At 37.5% G+C, this 15603-nt stretch overlaps 1 protein-coding gene across 15 annotated transcripts in view; it reads left to right on the top strand.

The window, feature by feature from the left end:
- Positions 1 to 13388, top strand: part of FMR1 (fragile X messenger ribonucleoprotein 1) — a 37763-nt gene extending 24375 nt beyond the window's left edge. For 2 of the 15 annotated variants that reach the window (XM_023634117.2, XM_070258184.1), the window contains 7 exons: positions 2 to 111; positions 861 to 995; positions 3698 to 3784; positions 6286 to 6481; positions 8031 to 8213; positions 8700 to 8782; positions 10952 to 13388. In XM_023634117.2, the coding sequence (XP_023489885.1) occupies positions 2 to 111; positions 861 to 995; positions 3698 to 3784; positions 6286 to 6481; positions 8031 to 8213; positions 8700 to 8782; positions 10952 to 11113 (956 nt within the window). In that variant the 3' untranslated portion in view covers positions 11114 to 13388. Of the gene's footprint in view, position 1; positions 112 to 860; positions 996 to 3697; positions 3785 to 6285; positions 6482 to 7201; positions 7469 to 8030; positions 8214 to 8699; positions 8783 to 10687; positions 10810 to 10951 lie in introns of those variants that run through there. The other 13 variants (XM_023634119.2, XM_070258186.1, XM_023634118.2 and 10 more) reach the window with 9 other exon arrangements.
- Positions 13389 to 15603: the final 2215 nt, after the last annotated feature.

Here is a 15603-nt window from a genome sequence, read left to right on the forward strand (position 1 = left end):
GGCAAGGTAATAGGCAAAAATGGAAAACTGATTCAGGAGATTGTGGACAAGTCAGGAGTTGTGAGGGTGAGAATTGAGGCCGAAAATGAGAAAAATGTTCCACAAGAAGAGGTATGTTCTGGTGTATTTGTTTCTAGTTTGTCTAATAAAAGTAAACATTTTTTATTGTTTTATTTGACATTAATTTATAGGCCTCTGTAATACACACATAATGTGAATGTAAAAATTCTGATTAGGAGGCATGCCAGTTAACGGTATAGTTGTAGATAATGGCCTCTGTCTAGTCTCCAGTGCTGTGACTTTGGATTAGTCACTTTTTAACTCCTTTAACGCTTGTTCTCAGTCTTTAAAATGGGGAGTCATAAATATAGAAAAGTGTAAAGCACTTTTCAAATATTACTTAATGTTGCTGACACAGCAAAAATTGGGTTACTGGTTAGGTTGTCTGGCTTTCATCCTTTGGCTTTTTTAGTTTAAGTGTATGTGTGTTTATTTTGTGTGTTGTAAATTTTTATCTGGGCATAACATCTCTTCCCAATCTTTAAATTTTATAATGCTCACTTTTATATTCATGAGTGTGGTAGCAACTTTTAAAGTATTTGTATGGAGTTGGGGAGGTAAGGACCTGCTCTTCTGTAGAATGGTAGGGTTTAAAATAAAATCCCCCCAAATTGCCATAATTTTCACATATTGTCTAACCAACCTCCTTTTGGGAAAGATTCTTTTTGCTGAACTTAAATACTTTGGAGATTTTACTGCGTAATTTTTGCATTCTGTAATTTTGTTTACCAAAACGTTATAATAAGCTAAATAAAGTCTTAAAAGTTGGTCTGTTTTTCTCTTGTGTTTTTTTTACCAAGGAAATTATGCCACCAAATTCCCTACCTTCCAGTAACTCAAGAGTTGGACCTACTCCCTCGGAAGAAAAAAAACATATAGATATAAAGGAAAACAGCACTCATTTTTCTCAGCCTAACAGTACAAAAGTGCAGAGGGTAAGAAATATTTGTCACTTTGAATTATGCTAAAAGTAATTTCTTCAACCCAGATGTCACAATTGGTGTTTCGGGTGTTCTCTCTGGTTAGGCTTATAGGCTACTCATGTTGTGTTTTTTTCAAATCTGATTGCCAGCTTATGAGATATTACAAACCAAAGTGCTGCCTACTTTTCAGCTTATTCACAGTGACAGAACTTATGCTGTAAACATAAACTACAGGGTTGCATTTAATGGTCACAGTCTTCTTTCAAGGGTGGACTTTCATTTTTTCATGCTGTCTCTCTTGAAATTTTGCAGGTTGTAATAGCCCAAAATATGCCTTCTGTTAGATGCATTAGTTACTATGTAAAGCCATATTTTAGAAACTGGTTTTCAATATTTGACCGAACCTAACTGTTTAGCAGTGGGTTAGAAGCCCTGCAGTGACAGTCCTGCGTTCAGGCTTCTCGGTGTCACTTGTTACAATTAACAACATCACTTGCGTTCCTTATGCTGCTTTAGCTGTTAGTGGTTTCATCACTTGTAGCAGGGGAATCCCAGAAACCTGAACTCAAGGTTTGGCAGGTAGGAGAACATTCCTTGAAAAGTACATTTGAATTTTATATTTTAATGTTTATTCCCCTTGTTAAGAAGGACTACACATGACCATCAGGGTTGGGGGATGGTGGGGGAGTGTTTTGTGGGTATGTGGATCCATTGCCCTTGGAGAAAGCTCAGATGCCTTCCTGTTGCCTATGAGGCCTTTCTTTCACCGTCACCTATCATCTCTTACCAGTCCTCTTCCTTTCATTCTAGAGAGGCTTGAGCCGTACTGAAGCAGAGTTCTCTGAACATGTTATACTCTGTTGCTTCTAGACATGTGCATGTGTTTCCTCCGCCTGGAGCGCTCTTGCTTCCTCCAACTTGCCACCTTGCTTTGACCTTACTCCTTGTGCTTTCCTTGTGTACTTGCCTCAGATCCCCTCCCCCTGACTGGCTCAAGAGCCTTTCCCCATTCCATGCTCCAATATGCTCACCCCTATGGTAGCACTTACTGCGTAGCCATTAGTTTTGATCTTTTCAGCCACGTTGTGAGTTCCTTGAGGCCAGGGCCTCCTGCTTGGCCTGTGAGAATTATTTATGGGAAAAATGTTATGACTCACAAGAGATTAAAAGCAAAAATGCCGTTTTATAAAGAGAAATATAACTGCAAGTGGACACATTGAAAGAGAAGATGTTTTAAAGTTATTTACTCCGAAGTCAATCAAACTGAATCTGTGACATAGGGTTTTAAAGCTTATTTTGTACTGTATGATCCAGAAGGAAGGGTGCAGCATTTCATCATATGATATTTTTGAGAATAATATGGTTAACTGCTTTGTAACAAAGCCAGTTGGGGAAAAAACTCAACAGTCAAAAATGTTTTGAGAAGAAGAGATCTGATTCGCAGACCTGATTATTTCTGTAGTTCATATATTATGCAATGCAAAAAAAAGTCCTTATGAAGCCCACGGATTTTCAGTGGCAGCTGGTTTTCAGGTGATCACTGTTACTAGGAAGCAGTGCCTTGCCTACCAGATGAAGGTCAGTCTGCAAGTAGTATTCTTAATTGTTCAGTTTTGTTCCCCATCAATAGCCACGTTCACGTGGAAGGAAAAAGAAAAAGCCTACTCTAGCCACAGATACATTTTAGATGCTGTGTACTGAATGCAAGCAAACAAAGCAGCCCAGCAGTAGCCACACCGATCAGATGAATGCTCTTTTTAATAAAATGATACTTGCTAAAGGGACAGCATCTTGGCTTTTCACACCTAGAAGCTTTGCCTAGAAAATTGTGTTTCCACCTCAAAGCCATTGTACGCTTTTCTTTAGTCACTTGTGAATATCAGTAACCATGTGTACATGTGTATTCTTTCAGTAGCAAGATATTGAACTGTGCTCAACTTTGATGTCATAATTGCCAGCTATTAGTTTGTACAGCTGGCCTAGGCTTCCCTGTAACTTGTGACTAGATAAAGTTTTTTCCTCATTTATGGTGATGGGCTAGAAGTATATATTTTTAGTATTTTAATATAATAAAATAGTACCACAGAGAGAAGATCGAACTTTTCTTATGATTCAGCCTTTTGTAATTTTCAGAATACATTATTGAAATGTATTGAAATGCTAAATTTTATACTTATGGATGTGCCTGTTTTTTTTTTTCTTGTCAGACTACTGAATGCATTTTAATTTATCCTAGTTCTTTTTGTTTGTATTTTGTTTGTATTCTGTTGACTTGGTTAGCAAAATTGATTTTAGTTGTCACTCTTGTACCCTAGTATCTAATTTTGAATTACTTTTTAAAGAATTTGATCTAGATAAAACCTGTAGTAAATGATTTAGAGTATTTGAACGTATTAATTTTGTTTGTACATCTCATGTTAAAGCTTGTATAATTTTGAATTACATAATCTGTGACTTTGCCAACATTTAATAGTAGTGTTTAAAACATAACATGATGCATTTAAGGGGTTGTTATATTGATCTGTCCTTATTCACAGTAAATGTACAAAATATACCAACTATTGTTGTTTTCGTGTATTGATTTATATTTTCAGCAAACATTTGTGTATCTACTGTTTGTCAGACCCTGAGCTAGAGATTTAGTCATTATTTGCATTTTTTCGCATTAATCCCTCATTAATTTTATAGAATCATTGTTACCATTTCTTTTTCAGGGTATGGTACCATTTGTTTTTGTGGGAACAAAGGACAGCATCGCTAATGCCACTGTTCTTTTGGATTATCACCTGAACTATTTAAAGGTGAGAATAGGAAGAACCTTAACTTCTAATCCTTTTGCACTAAAATATAAAAACTCCATAATAAATCTGTCAGCAGTTAAGATTCATTCTGTATGTTACAATGAAAGACCTATAAAAGATAATAAAGAAAATACTTTGTTTAGCTTACTATATTCCTTCTGAAAACTCAAGTCAGTTTTTCATCATTATAAATTTAAGGACCAATATTCCAGTTCTCAGTAAATTCCCTCATTTCCCAGTATTCTTCTGAAGCCTTACACTCAATTTAGGTAATCCTTTACATAGCCTTGTCATCCAGTTGATCCTTTCTAGCCTTTGTGAGTTTTTTCCAGGCCAAATTTTGTATCTGTAACACTTGCCTTTGTTGTCTCTCTTTTGTCATTTGTCAAGGAAATCCCAGCGTTTCATGAAGTCCTCTGTTTAAATGTTTACCCTTCATATTTTTCTCTATACTCTGTGGTAGAAAATAGAAACAATTTGTGTCTTCTTATAAATGCTCATTTTAGCCAGTGTTTGTGTGGTTATGCCTCCTCTAGATTGCAAGCTGGAAAGCAGGAACCAGGAGGCTACAAAGTACAGTGGGAATAGCACTGGATTGGCAATCCAGCAGTTTGCTTCTAGTCTCTCTTCTGCCAGGAACTGGCTATGTGACTTTAGGCAAGTCACTTCCCTAGACTGGATGCTTTTGAAAATTCCCTTTGGCCAAAATGTTCTATAGTTCAATGAAATGGAATCTTATCCTTGTCACTTTTATAATTTCTTCTTTATATACATATGTATCAAGATTATAATGTAACTGGCACTAAACAGTATTTGAAAAATAGTCCAACTTTATTTATTTATGATGCTATCTTAATTTTTTGCTGAAATAAATAAAATTGAACAATTTCTACTTGTATACAAATAAGAAAGAAAAGTACAATAGCTAGGCATTTCATTCATTCTTGTGGTGCTCAGTTAGTCTTTGCAAGTGTGAAGGTTTCATCCAGCAAGGTTCGCATTGGTAGGATACCCCATTGATTTGCTTATTTGTCTTTGTTTTTAAAATGTGTTTTATGTGTTATCTTTCGTATGTGTTTTTCTCCATATTTTTTGCTTAGATAATTATGAAGACCATCCTGGAGAGTTAGGATTGCACTGTATCAGTCCCTTGTTCTTTTGACTAATGTTCTCTCTTAGACCTTTTGATTTATTCTTCACATTTGAGTATCTTTTTTGGTCATCAGTAGCTGTCCTGTTGCCATTCTTTCCATCACCAGATCTTCCCTTGATTGGGCCTGGCATCTCTCACCAAAAGGAGACTGCTTTGCCCCACAGGGAGAACCTGGACTACCATTCTGTTTTGCAAGACATACCCGTTCCATGAGCTATAACTGTACTTTTGGCGTAATCCACTCACTTAGCTACAGGCTCTCCTTTGCTCAAGTCCTTTGTAAAACAGAAATTTTGCCTCAGAGCACTGATGAAACTCATCTAGATCCTTACCTGCCCTTTCTCTTCCAGAAGCTGCCACGACCAAGATTTTAGGAACTTAGCTTTGCAGGGACTTCTCCATGACTGTTCATGTAGACAGTCCCTATGATGGCCTCTGCTTGACTGAGACACCCAGTACTACTGTAGTTATGGATCCACTTCCCTCTAGCCAGTAAATGAGATGTCTGTGGGTCCTTTGCAAGGACAAGGGTTAGAATTGAGGCTTCATCTGGATTTGACAGAACCCAACATATTGGAAGCACTGTGTGTAAGGGTCTCTCAGTGGACCCCAGGTGTATTTTTGATCAACTGAATTTATACTGTTTGTCATACTTGTTCTAGCAGAGTTGTAGTCTGTAAGAGGTTTTCAAGGCGTGATGGAGGACCTAACTTTTTTGGTCAGCTATTAAATAGTCCCCTGCCATATAAAGAATATGAGCATTTTCAGTTTGTTAAAAATAGTTGTTCCTTCATTGTATAATCATATCCAAAGACCTGCTGTAGTATATGTATGTTCTTTGAAAACAGAAGATGGCCCAAACTCAATGCTTTGTAAATTAAGATACTAACTGGCAAATCTGTTTCAGTTAAGATTATTTACACTGTGTGATTTTTAAGGTCAGCTGGTAAACCTTAAATGTCGTTTATCTGTATTCATACATTTTAGAGTTGTTTTATTCAATATCCTATCATCAAGAAGTCCCAAAATGAGTATGTCTGTGCCTTAGCAGATTCTATTGGATAATAGTACCAGGTCAAACAACTTTAAATTCTATTCAGTATCATTTTAATGCTGAGTATTTTTGTTATATCTCTAATTCTGGACATCAATAATCTGTTATCTATAGTAATTTTCTTTTTAAGGAGACCATTCAATTTCCTGATGATTCTGTGTAACAGTGTTTACTGTAAATTTAGAACTGAAATTGAAATATTTCCAGTATACTTTTTATCTGATGAAAAGGAGAAAGGTATTATTAAGTAAAATGTCAAATTATTTTTACTGTTATCTTGTATATTTTAAATAGGAAGTAGACCAGTTGCGTTTGGAGAGATTACAAATTGATGAGCAGTTGCGACAGATTGGAGCTAGTTCTAGACCACCACCAAATCGTACAGATAAGGAAAAAGGCTATGTGACTGATGATGGTCAAGGAATGGGTCGAGGTAGTAGACCTTACAGAAATAGGGGGCACGGCAGACGCGGTCCTGGATATACTTCAGGTACAAACTAAGCATTTTACTCAGTAACTTTATCTGTTCCTAGACTTAATAGCTGCTAATCTCTAATATTCATTAGAACCCCATTATAACAATTTCTCACTACATGGTTTCCAATTCACAGTGGGTCAAATTGTGTTGCAAGAGACATATAGAGTAAAAACCTAATCATAACACATAGAGTTCACAGGGCAGGTGTGAGTTCTGTCCACATTCTGGCTGGGGGTAAATCTGCTTAAGCCTTTGTGTGTTGATGACTTTCTTAAGGCCTTTCCTGATTTTCCTACTGTATAGCCAGAACCTTTTTATTTGTGTACTATGGCTCATTTTTTGTCAGACATGTGCTGGTCATACTTGCTGGATGGACTGTGTAAATCAGGGGTCTGCATTCTGTGGCTCATAAGGTGATTTTGAGTGGCATGGCCAAAGTCAGCCCTAGGCACAGTCAAGAAGTAGGCGAAGTTTCTCTTTGCCTTCCCAGCTGTTCTGTCAGTGCTGCTTTCTTCTCTCCCACTACCTTTCACTGAACGCTATCCCCACCTGCCAGTACCCACTGTCTTTCTTGCTCAACTGTGTATCTACTATGTAACTTGCTAATGATGGTATAAGGTATAATCCATCTCACAAATATTTGCATTTCAAAAAGGAACTCTTTAAAGATGGAAAAGCCTTCAAGATCCACAGGAATGAAGCTATAATGGTGAAGCTATAATTGGTCATTAGCTCCAACAGAGGAAGAGAGAGGTAGTAGAGTTGATGTTCTGGAGTGGGGGAGAGACACACCTACTCCTAAGGCCAACCTTGAACCTCACCCCTCACCCCTCCCAACAGTCTGTTCTTTTTGCTGGTGAAGTCCCACCTCACCATGGAACTCTTTTTTTTTCCCCACTCCCATCCCCTTTGTCATTAACCCACCCCCTCAGGCATAACGAGTTTCTTATAATAATTCCTGTATTAATGATCAGTTATTCCAACAGGAGTGGGAGGGAAGGTTATGGAGCAAGCATCAGGCACGCACATACCCCTTCAGCTGGGTCCAGTCCCTCATCCCACAAGAGATCCTGCCCTGAGACAGTTGCCATGGTGGCCTTCTTTGCCACCCTCTCAGAGGTGACCAAAATGTGTGCAATCCCCTCTGTCCCTGGGCCAAGCCTTGTTAAAAGGAACTCTCTTTATAGAGGTTTTGCTTATCAAGGAACAGTATGTAACTGTTGTAGACAGCTTTCCCTCAGAGGGCGCAGATGTGTAAAGGAGCACAGCTGTTTAGTGACGTGGCGCACTCAGGGTAGAACTTAGATGGCTGCTGAAATACCTTGTGTTGTTTTAATGATAACCAAAAATGTTTAAAACCAAAATTACCTCAAATATTCTGAAACCCTTTATTTTGAATTTAAGATAATTTGTTTTACAAAATGGAAAGTAATAATACTTTTTGGTGGGCTTATAAATTGGGAAGAGTATTGGATTACCCCTGAAACGTCTCTGGAAGCTTCTGTTAACCTAACTTTTTTTTTAAGTCGGACAATGGTATATAACTTTTAACTCTCGATAGGAACTAATTCTGAAGCATCAAATGCTTCTGAAACAGAATCTGACCACAGAGATGAACTCAGTGATTGGTCATTAGCTCCAACAGAGGAAGAGAGGGAGAACTTCCTGCGCAGAGGAGACGGACGACGGCGTGGCGGGGGAGGAAGAGGCCAGGGAGGAAGAGGACGTGGAGGCGGCTTCAAAGGTACAGAGGTTTTCATTTATTCAGGAATAAAGGTGAGTTGTAACAACTGTCTGAAGTTCTGTGAAAAATCTTGGTGATTCAATGCTGTATTACCAAGACCCTGTTTCTTCTGTTTTAAACTGGTCACCGTGGGAAAGGCTCAGCCTTTCATTCGTACAGTGGTTAACAGGATATTAGACACCCTTCCTTATGGTTCATGTAGAAGATATGAATGAACACTGATAACCAGTTCAGCTGCTTTGGGGATTCTAACCATGACATCTGATCATTAGCTCAGGTTGATCTGTAACACAGTTGATGCAGAATTGTAATGCCTTCTTGTAGCATGCTAGATTATTAACCATTATGTAACTGGAATCACTAGGTTGTTGATTATATATTAGATTCTGTGGTTGGTCTAAATAGATTGAGGATGTGGGAATAAAGAACTTCCACTAAGCCTGTCAGAATCAGTGACTGTTGAACTTTGTGAAAATGTCCTTGTAGGGAATGATGATCACTCCCGAACAGATAACCGTCCACGTAATCCAAGAGAGGCTAAAGGAAGAACAGCAGATGGATCCCTCCAGGTAAACCTCTGTGCCTCTTTTTATCTCAGTTGTTTGAATTACGGTACTTTGAGATTTATGAGTTTATTTTACTTTATTTTAAAACATGTTCAAAGGTTCTGAATTTGGTATATGTGAAATATGTTCCTTTCAACGTTACAATTGTGGGCAATCTTAGTCCTTTGTAACAAGTATACAAGGAAGATTTCTATAGAGAATATGCAGTCTGAGTATATGTGAAGACTTCGACAGTCACATTATGACTTTGGTACCACATTGGTGGTTGCCCCCGATTCCCCAAGAAAGAGAACATTCTGGAATGTACTGTGAGAATGATCTGAGTAGGCCCTGTGGGGCCCTCCTCCCCTGAGTTGCAGGGATGGGGTGTCCTCTTTGAGTGGAAAGTAAGGAAAAGAAGGTGTCTATCTCATGGGTAGTAATCGTGATAGGCAGGACTGATGAAACTCAGCTAGTACATGCTGAGTCAGTCAGCTGCTTGTTTACAGCCAGCCTCTGTTCTCAATTGGTCATCACCTGTGCTGAACCCATTGTTAAATCATTTTTAAAATTACACCTGAGTATGTCCAGGTACCTTCGCTAAGTACTTTGTGTATGTGTTATGTCATTTACTCCTCCAGTAACCCCAAGGTAAGTAGTTTTACTGTTCTGTTTCATAGATGAGTAAACTGAAGCTTAGAAACATTCAGTCTTTTGTCCATAGTCCTTTGACTATGTAGTCACATAGTTAGCATATGGTGGAGTGATGTTGGAACCCTGGTGACTGATTCCCAGAATCCATGTTCTCTTCTTCTTTAACTTTTAATTCTTAATACAAGTATTCAGGCTTCCTTCTTGGCTATGGAGTGGTTTGGAACCAACATCCAAGATTTGTGAGAGATACTTCTTTAGAGCAGAAACTTCATGACAGAATATTCCTTAGAATCCCTAGCACTTGTAAGTAGGTGTTAACTACTGGCGGGTTCTTAAGGACCAGCATAGAAAAGACATTAGACTTAGATAAAGAGATTGATGAAATAATCTACATACATGTGCTTTACAAAGATGTGAGGCATTTATGTCCCAGTTTTATAATTCCCCACTTAAACTGACATGTTTGATGAACTTGGCAATCTAATCGCATTGGTTAAAAAGATACATATTTATAATTAAAATGGAATACCAAATAAAAAGGTGGTGTGTTCTATGTAAGTATGAAAATAGATCTGAATCAAAGCACTGAACCCTTGACAACCAAACATTTGTAAGACGCACCCAGACCCAACACTTAAATACACTTTGAAATTACAGTGAACCATTTTGGGATATACATAGCATTTGTACTTGAAGCAGATCAATATTTGTAGTTGTGTTAGGCCCATTGGTCAGTGTTATTTTTCTTTTGTACAGCATCTGGAATTCTGTTAGCAGTGTTTAAGTGTTCGGTGTTGGCACTTAAAATGTTGTATAAATCTTAAGAATTTTTTATAAATTGCATTCATCTTTACACTCTTCCTGGGATTCCAGCCTTTCCACACGTTAGTTTCTTCAGATTTCCCTCTACCATCCTTATTCTTGAGAGTTCAAGTTGTATGATCATCCGACTTGCCTTACTGAAATGCGAGCTACTAGAAACTAACACTTATTTTCTGCTGGGAGACATTGGGAGCTCTCTTTATAGAGATACTTAATCATACCCATGATAGATACAAAGCTGTCAACTGAAGGCTAGTTAATAAGTGAGTTGGTTGAGTTCTTATCCTGGTAAGGTTGGAATAGGAAGACATTATGTCTCTCCTCTTTGGTTTAACAGTCTTTGAAGAATAACCCATTCTTTTGAATTCTAGTATTATAATCATGTATATCTTGTAATCAGAATAATAGCAATTCATTGTAAATATTTGTTTCTCACTGTTTTATTCTGCTTAGAAGAAGACACGGTAGGATTGTGAGTTTTTGTCTAACTTTGGACGCAGTGAGATGACCAGTGTGCTCCAGTTGAAGAAGAGTGTTTTAAAATCAAACCAAATAAAGATCTTGCCTGACCTTAATTTCTTGCACTCTTTCTATTCTCACCCCCATTTCCCCATTTAACATGTGGAATTTACACTTCAGGCTTAAATTTCTTGTCAGGCCAATTACAGATTACAATAGGATATGGTCTGTGTATATAACAACTATAACTTGTTTTAGATCAGAGTTGACTGCAATAATGAAAGGAGTGTCCACACTAAAACATTACAGAATACCTCCAGTGAAGGTAATCGGCTGCGCACGGGTAAAGATCGTAACCAGAAGAAGGAAAAGCCAGACAGCGTGGATGGTCAGCAACCACTTGTGAATGGAGTACCCTAAACTGCATAATTCTGAAGTTATATTTCCTATACCATTTCCATAATTCTTATTCCATATTAGAAAACTTTGTTAGGCCAAAGACAAATAGTAGGCAAGATGGCACAGGGCATGAAATGAACACAAATTCTGTTAAGAAATTTTTTTTTCTTTGGTATTGACCATAAGCAACAATTTTCAGATTTGCACAAAAAGATCTTGAAATTTTGAAACATTACTTTTAAGTATACTTAGCACTTCAGGAAAGGATTTTAGTTTGGTTTATTTTTTAAAGTACTGAGCAGTGATGTCTTTTGTTAATTTGGACCATTTTCCTGCACTGGGTGATAACTCACCGGTATATTTCAGTTTTTCTGAATAAATAGCACTTACGGTAATCATGTTAGACTTCTGTTTTCAGTATCATGTAAAAGTCTATAAAATACTGTGTCATTTCACGTCCTGTGTCAGTTTATGTTTTGGTCCACTTTTCCAGTATTTTAGTGGACCCTGAGATGTGTGTGATGTGACGTTTGTCATTTTCATTAGCAAAAAAAAAAAAGTTGTATGATCTGTGCCTTTTTTATATCTTGGCAGGTAGGAATATTATATTTGGATGCAGAGTTCAGGGAAGATAAGTTGGAAACACTAAATGTTAAAGATGTAGCAAACCCTGTCAAACATTAGTACTTCATAGAGGAATGCATGCTTTCCATATTTTTTCCTTACATAAACATCAGGTTAGGCAGTAAAGAATAGGACTTGTTTTTGTTTTTGTTTTGTTGCACTGAAGTTTGACAAATAGTGTTATTGAGAGGGATGTGTAATGTTTCTGTATAGACAGGAGAAGAAATAACTATCTTTTCATTTGAGAGAGGCTGAAACGTTTTCAGCTAGGAACAAACCTTCCTGGTCGAGTTAGAAGGATATGCCTGCTCTTTGGCCTGATGACCAATTTTAACTTAGAGCCTTTTTTATTTTGTCCTCCCCAAGTTTCGTGAAGTTTTTCATATTTTAGTTTCAGGCTTATTTCGGGGAGATAGGAAGGTCATTTCCACGTGTGCATAATAATCCTGTGAAGTACAGGTACTTTGTCTAAGAAACATTTGAAGCAGGTTAAATGTTTTATAAACTATAAATTTAAGGTCTAATGTATAAGCAGAATTGGAAAGCAGACTAGGATTGGTTAACAAATACTACTTTTTTTTTCTTTTGTTTTTTGACATGTTGGGTTTTGGTTTTGTCTTTTTTTTTTTAATGAATGAAATTTACTGAGGAAAAATATGTGAAGGACCTTCACTCTGAGATGTTATATTTTTCTTAAAAAATAACTCCGAGTAGGGGGACCACTGAATCTGTACAGAGCCGTACGAACCCAAGTTCTGCCTCTGATGTATCTTGTGAGTTTGTTTCTTTGAATTTTCATTTTACAGTTACTTTTCCTTGCATACAAATAAGCGTATAAAAATGGCAACAAACTGCACATGATTTCAAGAATATTAAAAAGTCTTTTGAAAGTATTGCCAAACATTAATGTTGATTTCTAGTTATTTATTCTGGGAATGTATAGTATTTGAAAACAGAAATTGGTACCTTGCACACATCATCTGTAAGCTGTTTGGTTTAAAATACTGTAGATAATTAACCAAGGTAGAATGACCTTGTAATGTAACTGCTCTTGGGCAATATTCTCTGTACATATTAGCGACAACAGATTGGATTTTATGTTGACATTTGTTTGGTTATAGTGCAATATATTTTGTATGCAAGCAGTTTCAATAAAGTTTGATCTTCCTCTGCTAAATTGATGTTGATGCAATCCTTACAAATGATTGCTTTTAAAATTTTAAGATAGGAAAAGAAATCTATAGAAAATGTTCTGTTACAAAATGTAACTGTTACCATTGGAAATTTCACATGTCGTAGGAAGTTAGCCGTTATCTACCAACTTTCAAGAACTTGATCTTGTTTAATAAGGTGAAAAAATCAACAAAATGGTACAAAAGCACTTTGTGCCATTCCAATATGCACTAAGTCTCTTTTTTACAAAGGCTGAATTCAGCAAGGCGCTAACTTGCTTAAATGTGAATTACTAACTTCTAAAACTGTAATTTGATTCCCATGTTTTCAAATGGAGTTGGAGTTGATTCATATTACAATATTTGTGTGCTAAACGTGTATGTTTTTCAGTTCAAAGTCATGATGTTTTTAAAATCTTATTAAAGTTTCAAAAGTCTGAAGATTGTTTATCTAGATGTAAATTTTTATTAAAAAGTTGCACTTATGAAAAAGCAAAAAATTAGTCTGACAGATGTTTGCTCCTGGTCTTAAATTTCTAAATATAACAAAAATTAATGATATGTGGGGGGAAAGTTATTTATCATGCAAAGCATATATGCCTTGCAAATAATCTTTTCTGTACCCTAAAAAAGCAAAACCTTAGATATTTGAAAAAAATTCTCCATGTTCCCCGTTAAAAGATTTCAACACATTAATTACATAGGATGCCACTAAACCGTATTAAACACATACTCCTGTCTGTGCGCACATGAACATCCCCTGCTGTTTGGAAAATAGTAAATGTGTCTGTGTACTTACAGAAAAAAACACTTCTGATGTCAGTATCTCAGTAATAAAATAAATGACAGGTTTGTAGGTAGAATGCACCTGAATTGGCTATTGTGGTCACTTCAAGGAACTCTGGCACAGCCTAGAAAAAAACGATAGAAATGGAGAGGTGACAGTGTCCAAGTTCTACCCAGTGTTAGAATCCAAAATGATCCAGTGATGCTGGAAAGTCTCCTGTATGTTGATGGGTATGTTTTTTGTTTTTCTCAGAAAAATCCATCTTTTTCTGCTTTTCTAGTTTTTCATGTTGGTAACTTTTTTGGTTCTCTGCTACGCATTCTGCCTAGTTCTGTGCTCTTCCTGAGGCCAAAGAGCTGAGCACAGTCCATTAGAGGTGGTAGGTAGAAATGATCCTCAAGTAACTTGGTTGGTTTTACGGTAGTTTTCAGTGCTACGCATGAACAGCCTGTTGGCAGCAGTGAACTTGAGGCTCACCTTGGCTCACCCAGGCATTTCTCTCATGATCATGATCTTACAGCTCCTGCTGGTTAGGAGTATAGAGTCTTAAGAGTCAATACACTGATTTGGTCCCTATTGAGCCAGTTTGTTTCCTGGGCATAAATAGCATCTTTCCCTCATGACCCTCTGATGCCTCCGATAACCGGTTCCTCTGAAATAGCCATTACCGGGTGCTAGTCCTGATTGCTCAGAAGGCTTGACGGTTACCAGTATTTAAATCTTGAGCATCTTTTCCTCTATGTGCTTATTTAGGGCTGTTTAAAAATTTTATTGGGGGCTGTTTAGAAATTTTCTTTCCATTTCTCTCTCAGAACTTTCCATGAAGAGACAGGGAGAAACCCGTTTTTTTATGCTAAGGAGTTTTATGTTAGTGGGAGCACCACTAAAAGTCTTTGCAGGTTGCACTTGCTAAATAATTAAAAGACTAAGCTTCAAAATTGAGTGCTTAAAGGTCTTCCCACCAATTTCTGTATACCATACACTTGATTACAGGGGTAGGTTGAAAATTGGAAGGAAGATTAAGTGTCAACAGAACGTGGTTACATGGAATCCTGGGAATTGGGGTATATTATCATCATTCAGTATCGTACAGAACTTGGATGGCTTATGCTAAGAGGAAAAAACATTCCGGTGTTATTCCTTGGTAAATACTACGGCATCTTTCTCAGGTTTTCCTGGAGATCAAAACCTGTAAGATACTGCATCAAAGAACAGAGTACTAGTGCGGAAGGAATATACATCATTAAAAGTTTCAAGTGCAACATAGATACTTCACTATAGGAAGGGGCATAAGGAATTACGCCATGGAAAAGGGGGAATCAGGAGGTAGATTCCACACTTGACTAGGGCATAGCTCTGTGATAACTGGATAAGTCATTTCACCTCTCCAGGTTTCGGTTTCCTCGTCGGTTACGTAAATGGTTGCTAAGGTATCCTAGCTCCAGAGTTGTGTAGGCATGAATAAGATAAGTCGTGTTTTAGATGGAGAAAGCTGCAGAGTAAGTGCTAACGAACCACTCACCTGATTTCCTCTGGTTCTCATTAAATAATTACTGAACGTACACTATATAGCAGGCACTTCAAAAGCTTCTTGGGGATATAAAGATAATATTTCAGACCTTCGAGAAGCTCGGTGTCAAGTGGGCGAGCTGGATGAGGCAATGGGCAGTTCCAGTATATGGTACGGTAAGTACTAATGCTCAGGGTGAGGTGGCAGCACAAAGGAGAGACAGTCTAAATCGGGTGGTGAGTCAGTAAAGGGCTGCTCAGGTGCAGTGAAATCTTAACCTAAGACGGAGGACAGGTTGGAGGAACTAGCCAGGAGAAAAGGGACTGAGGTCATTGATCTAGGCATGGGAAAGTACATTCGGGAAACTTCCGGGAGTTCACTAGGCTAGGCCATAGAATTTAAGGCAGAGAGATGAAAC

The sequence above is a fragment of the Equus caballus genome, chromosome X (assembly GCF_041296265.1).
Source record: "Equus caballus isolate H_3958 breed thoroughbred chromosome X, TB-T2T, whole genome shotgun sequence".
In the NCBI taxonomy this organism is placed as follows: domain Eukaryota; kingdom Metazoa; phylum Chordata; class Mammalia; order Perissodactyla; family Equidae; genus Equus; species Equus caballus.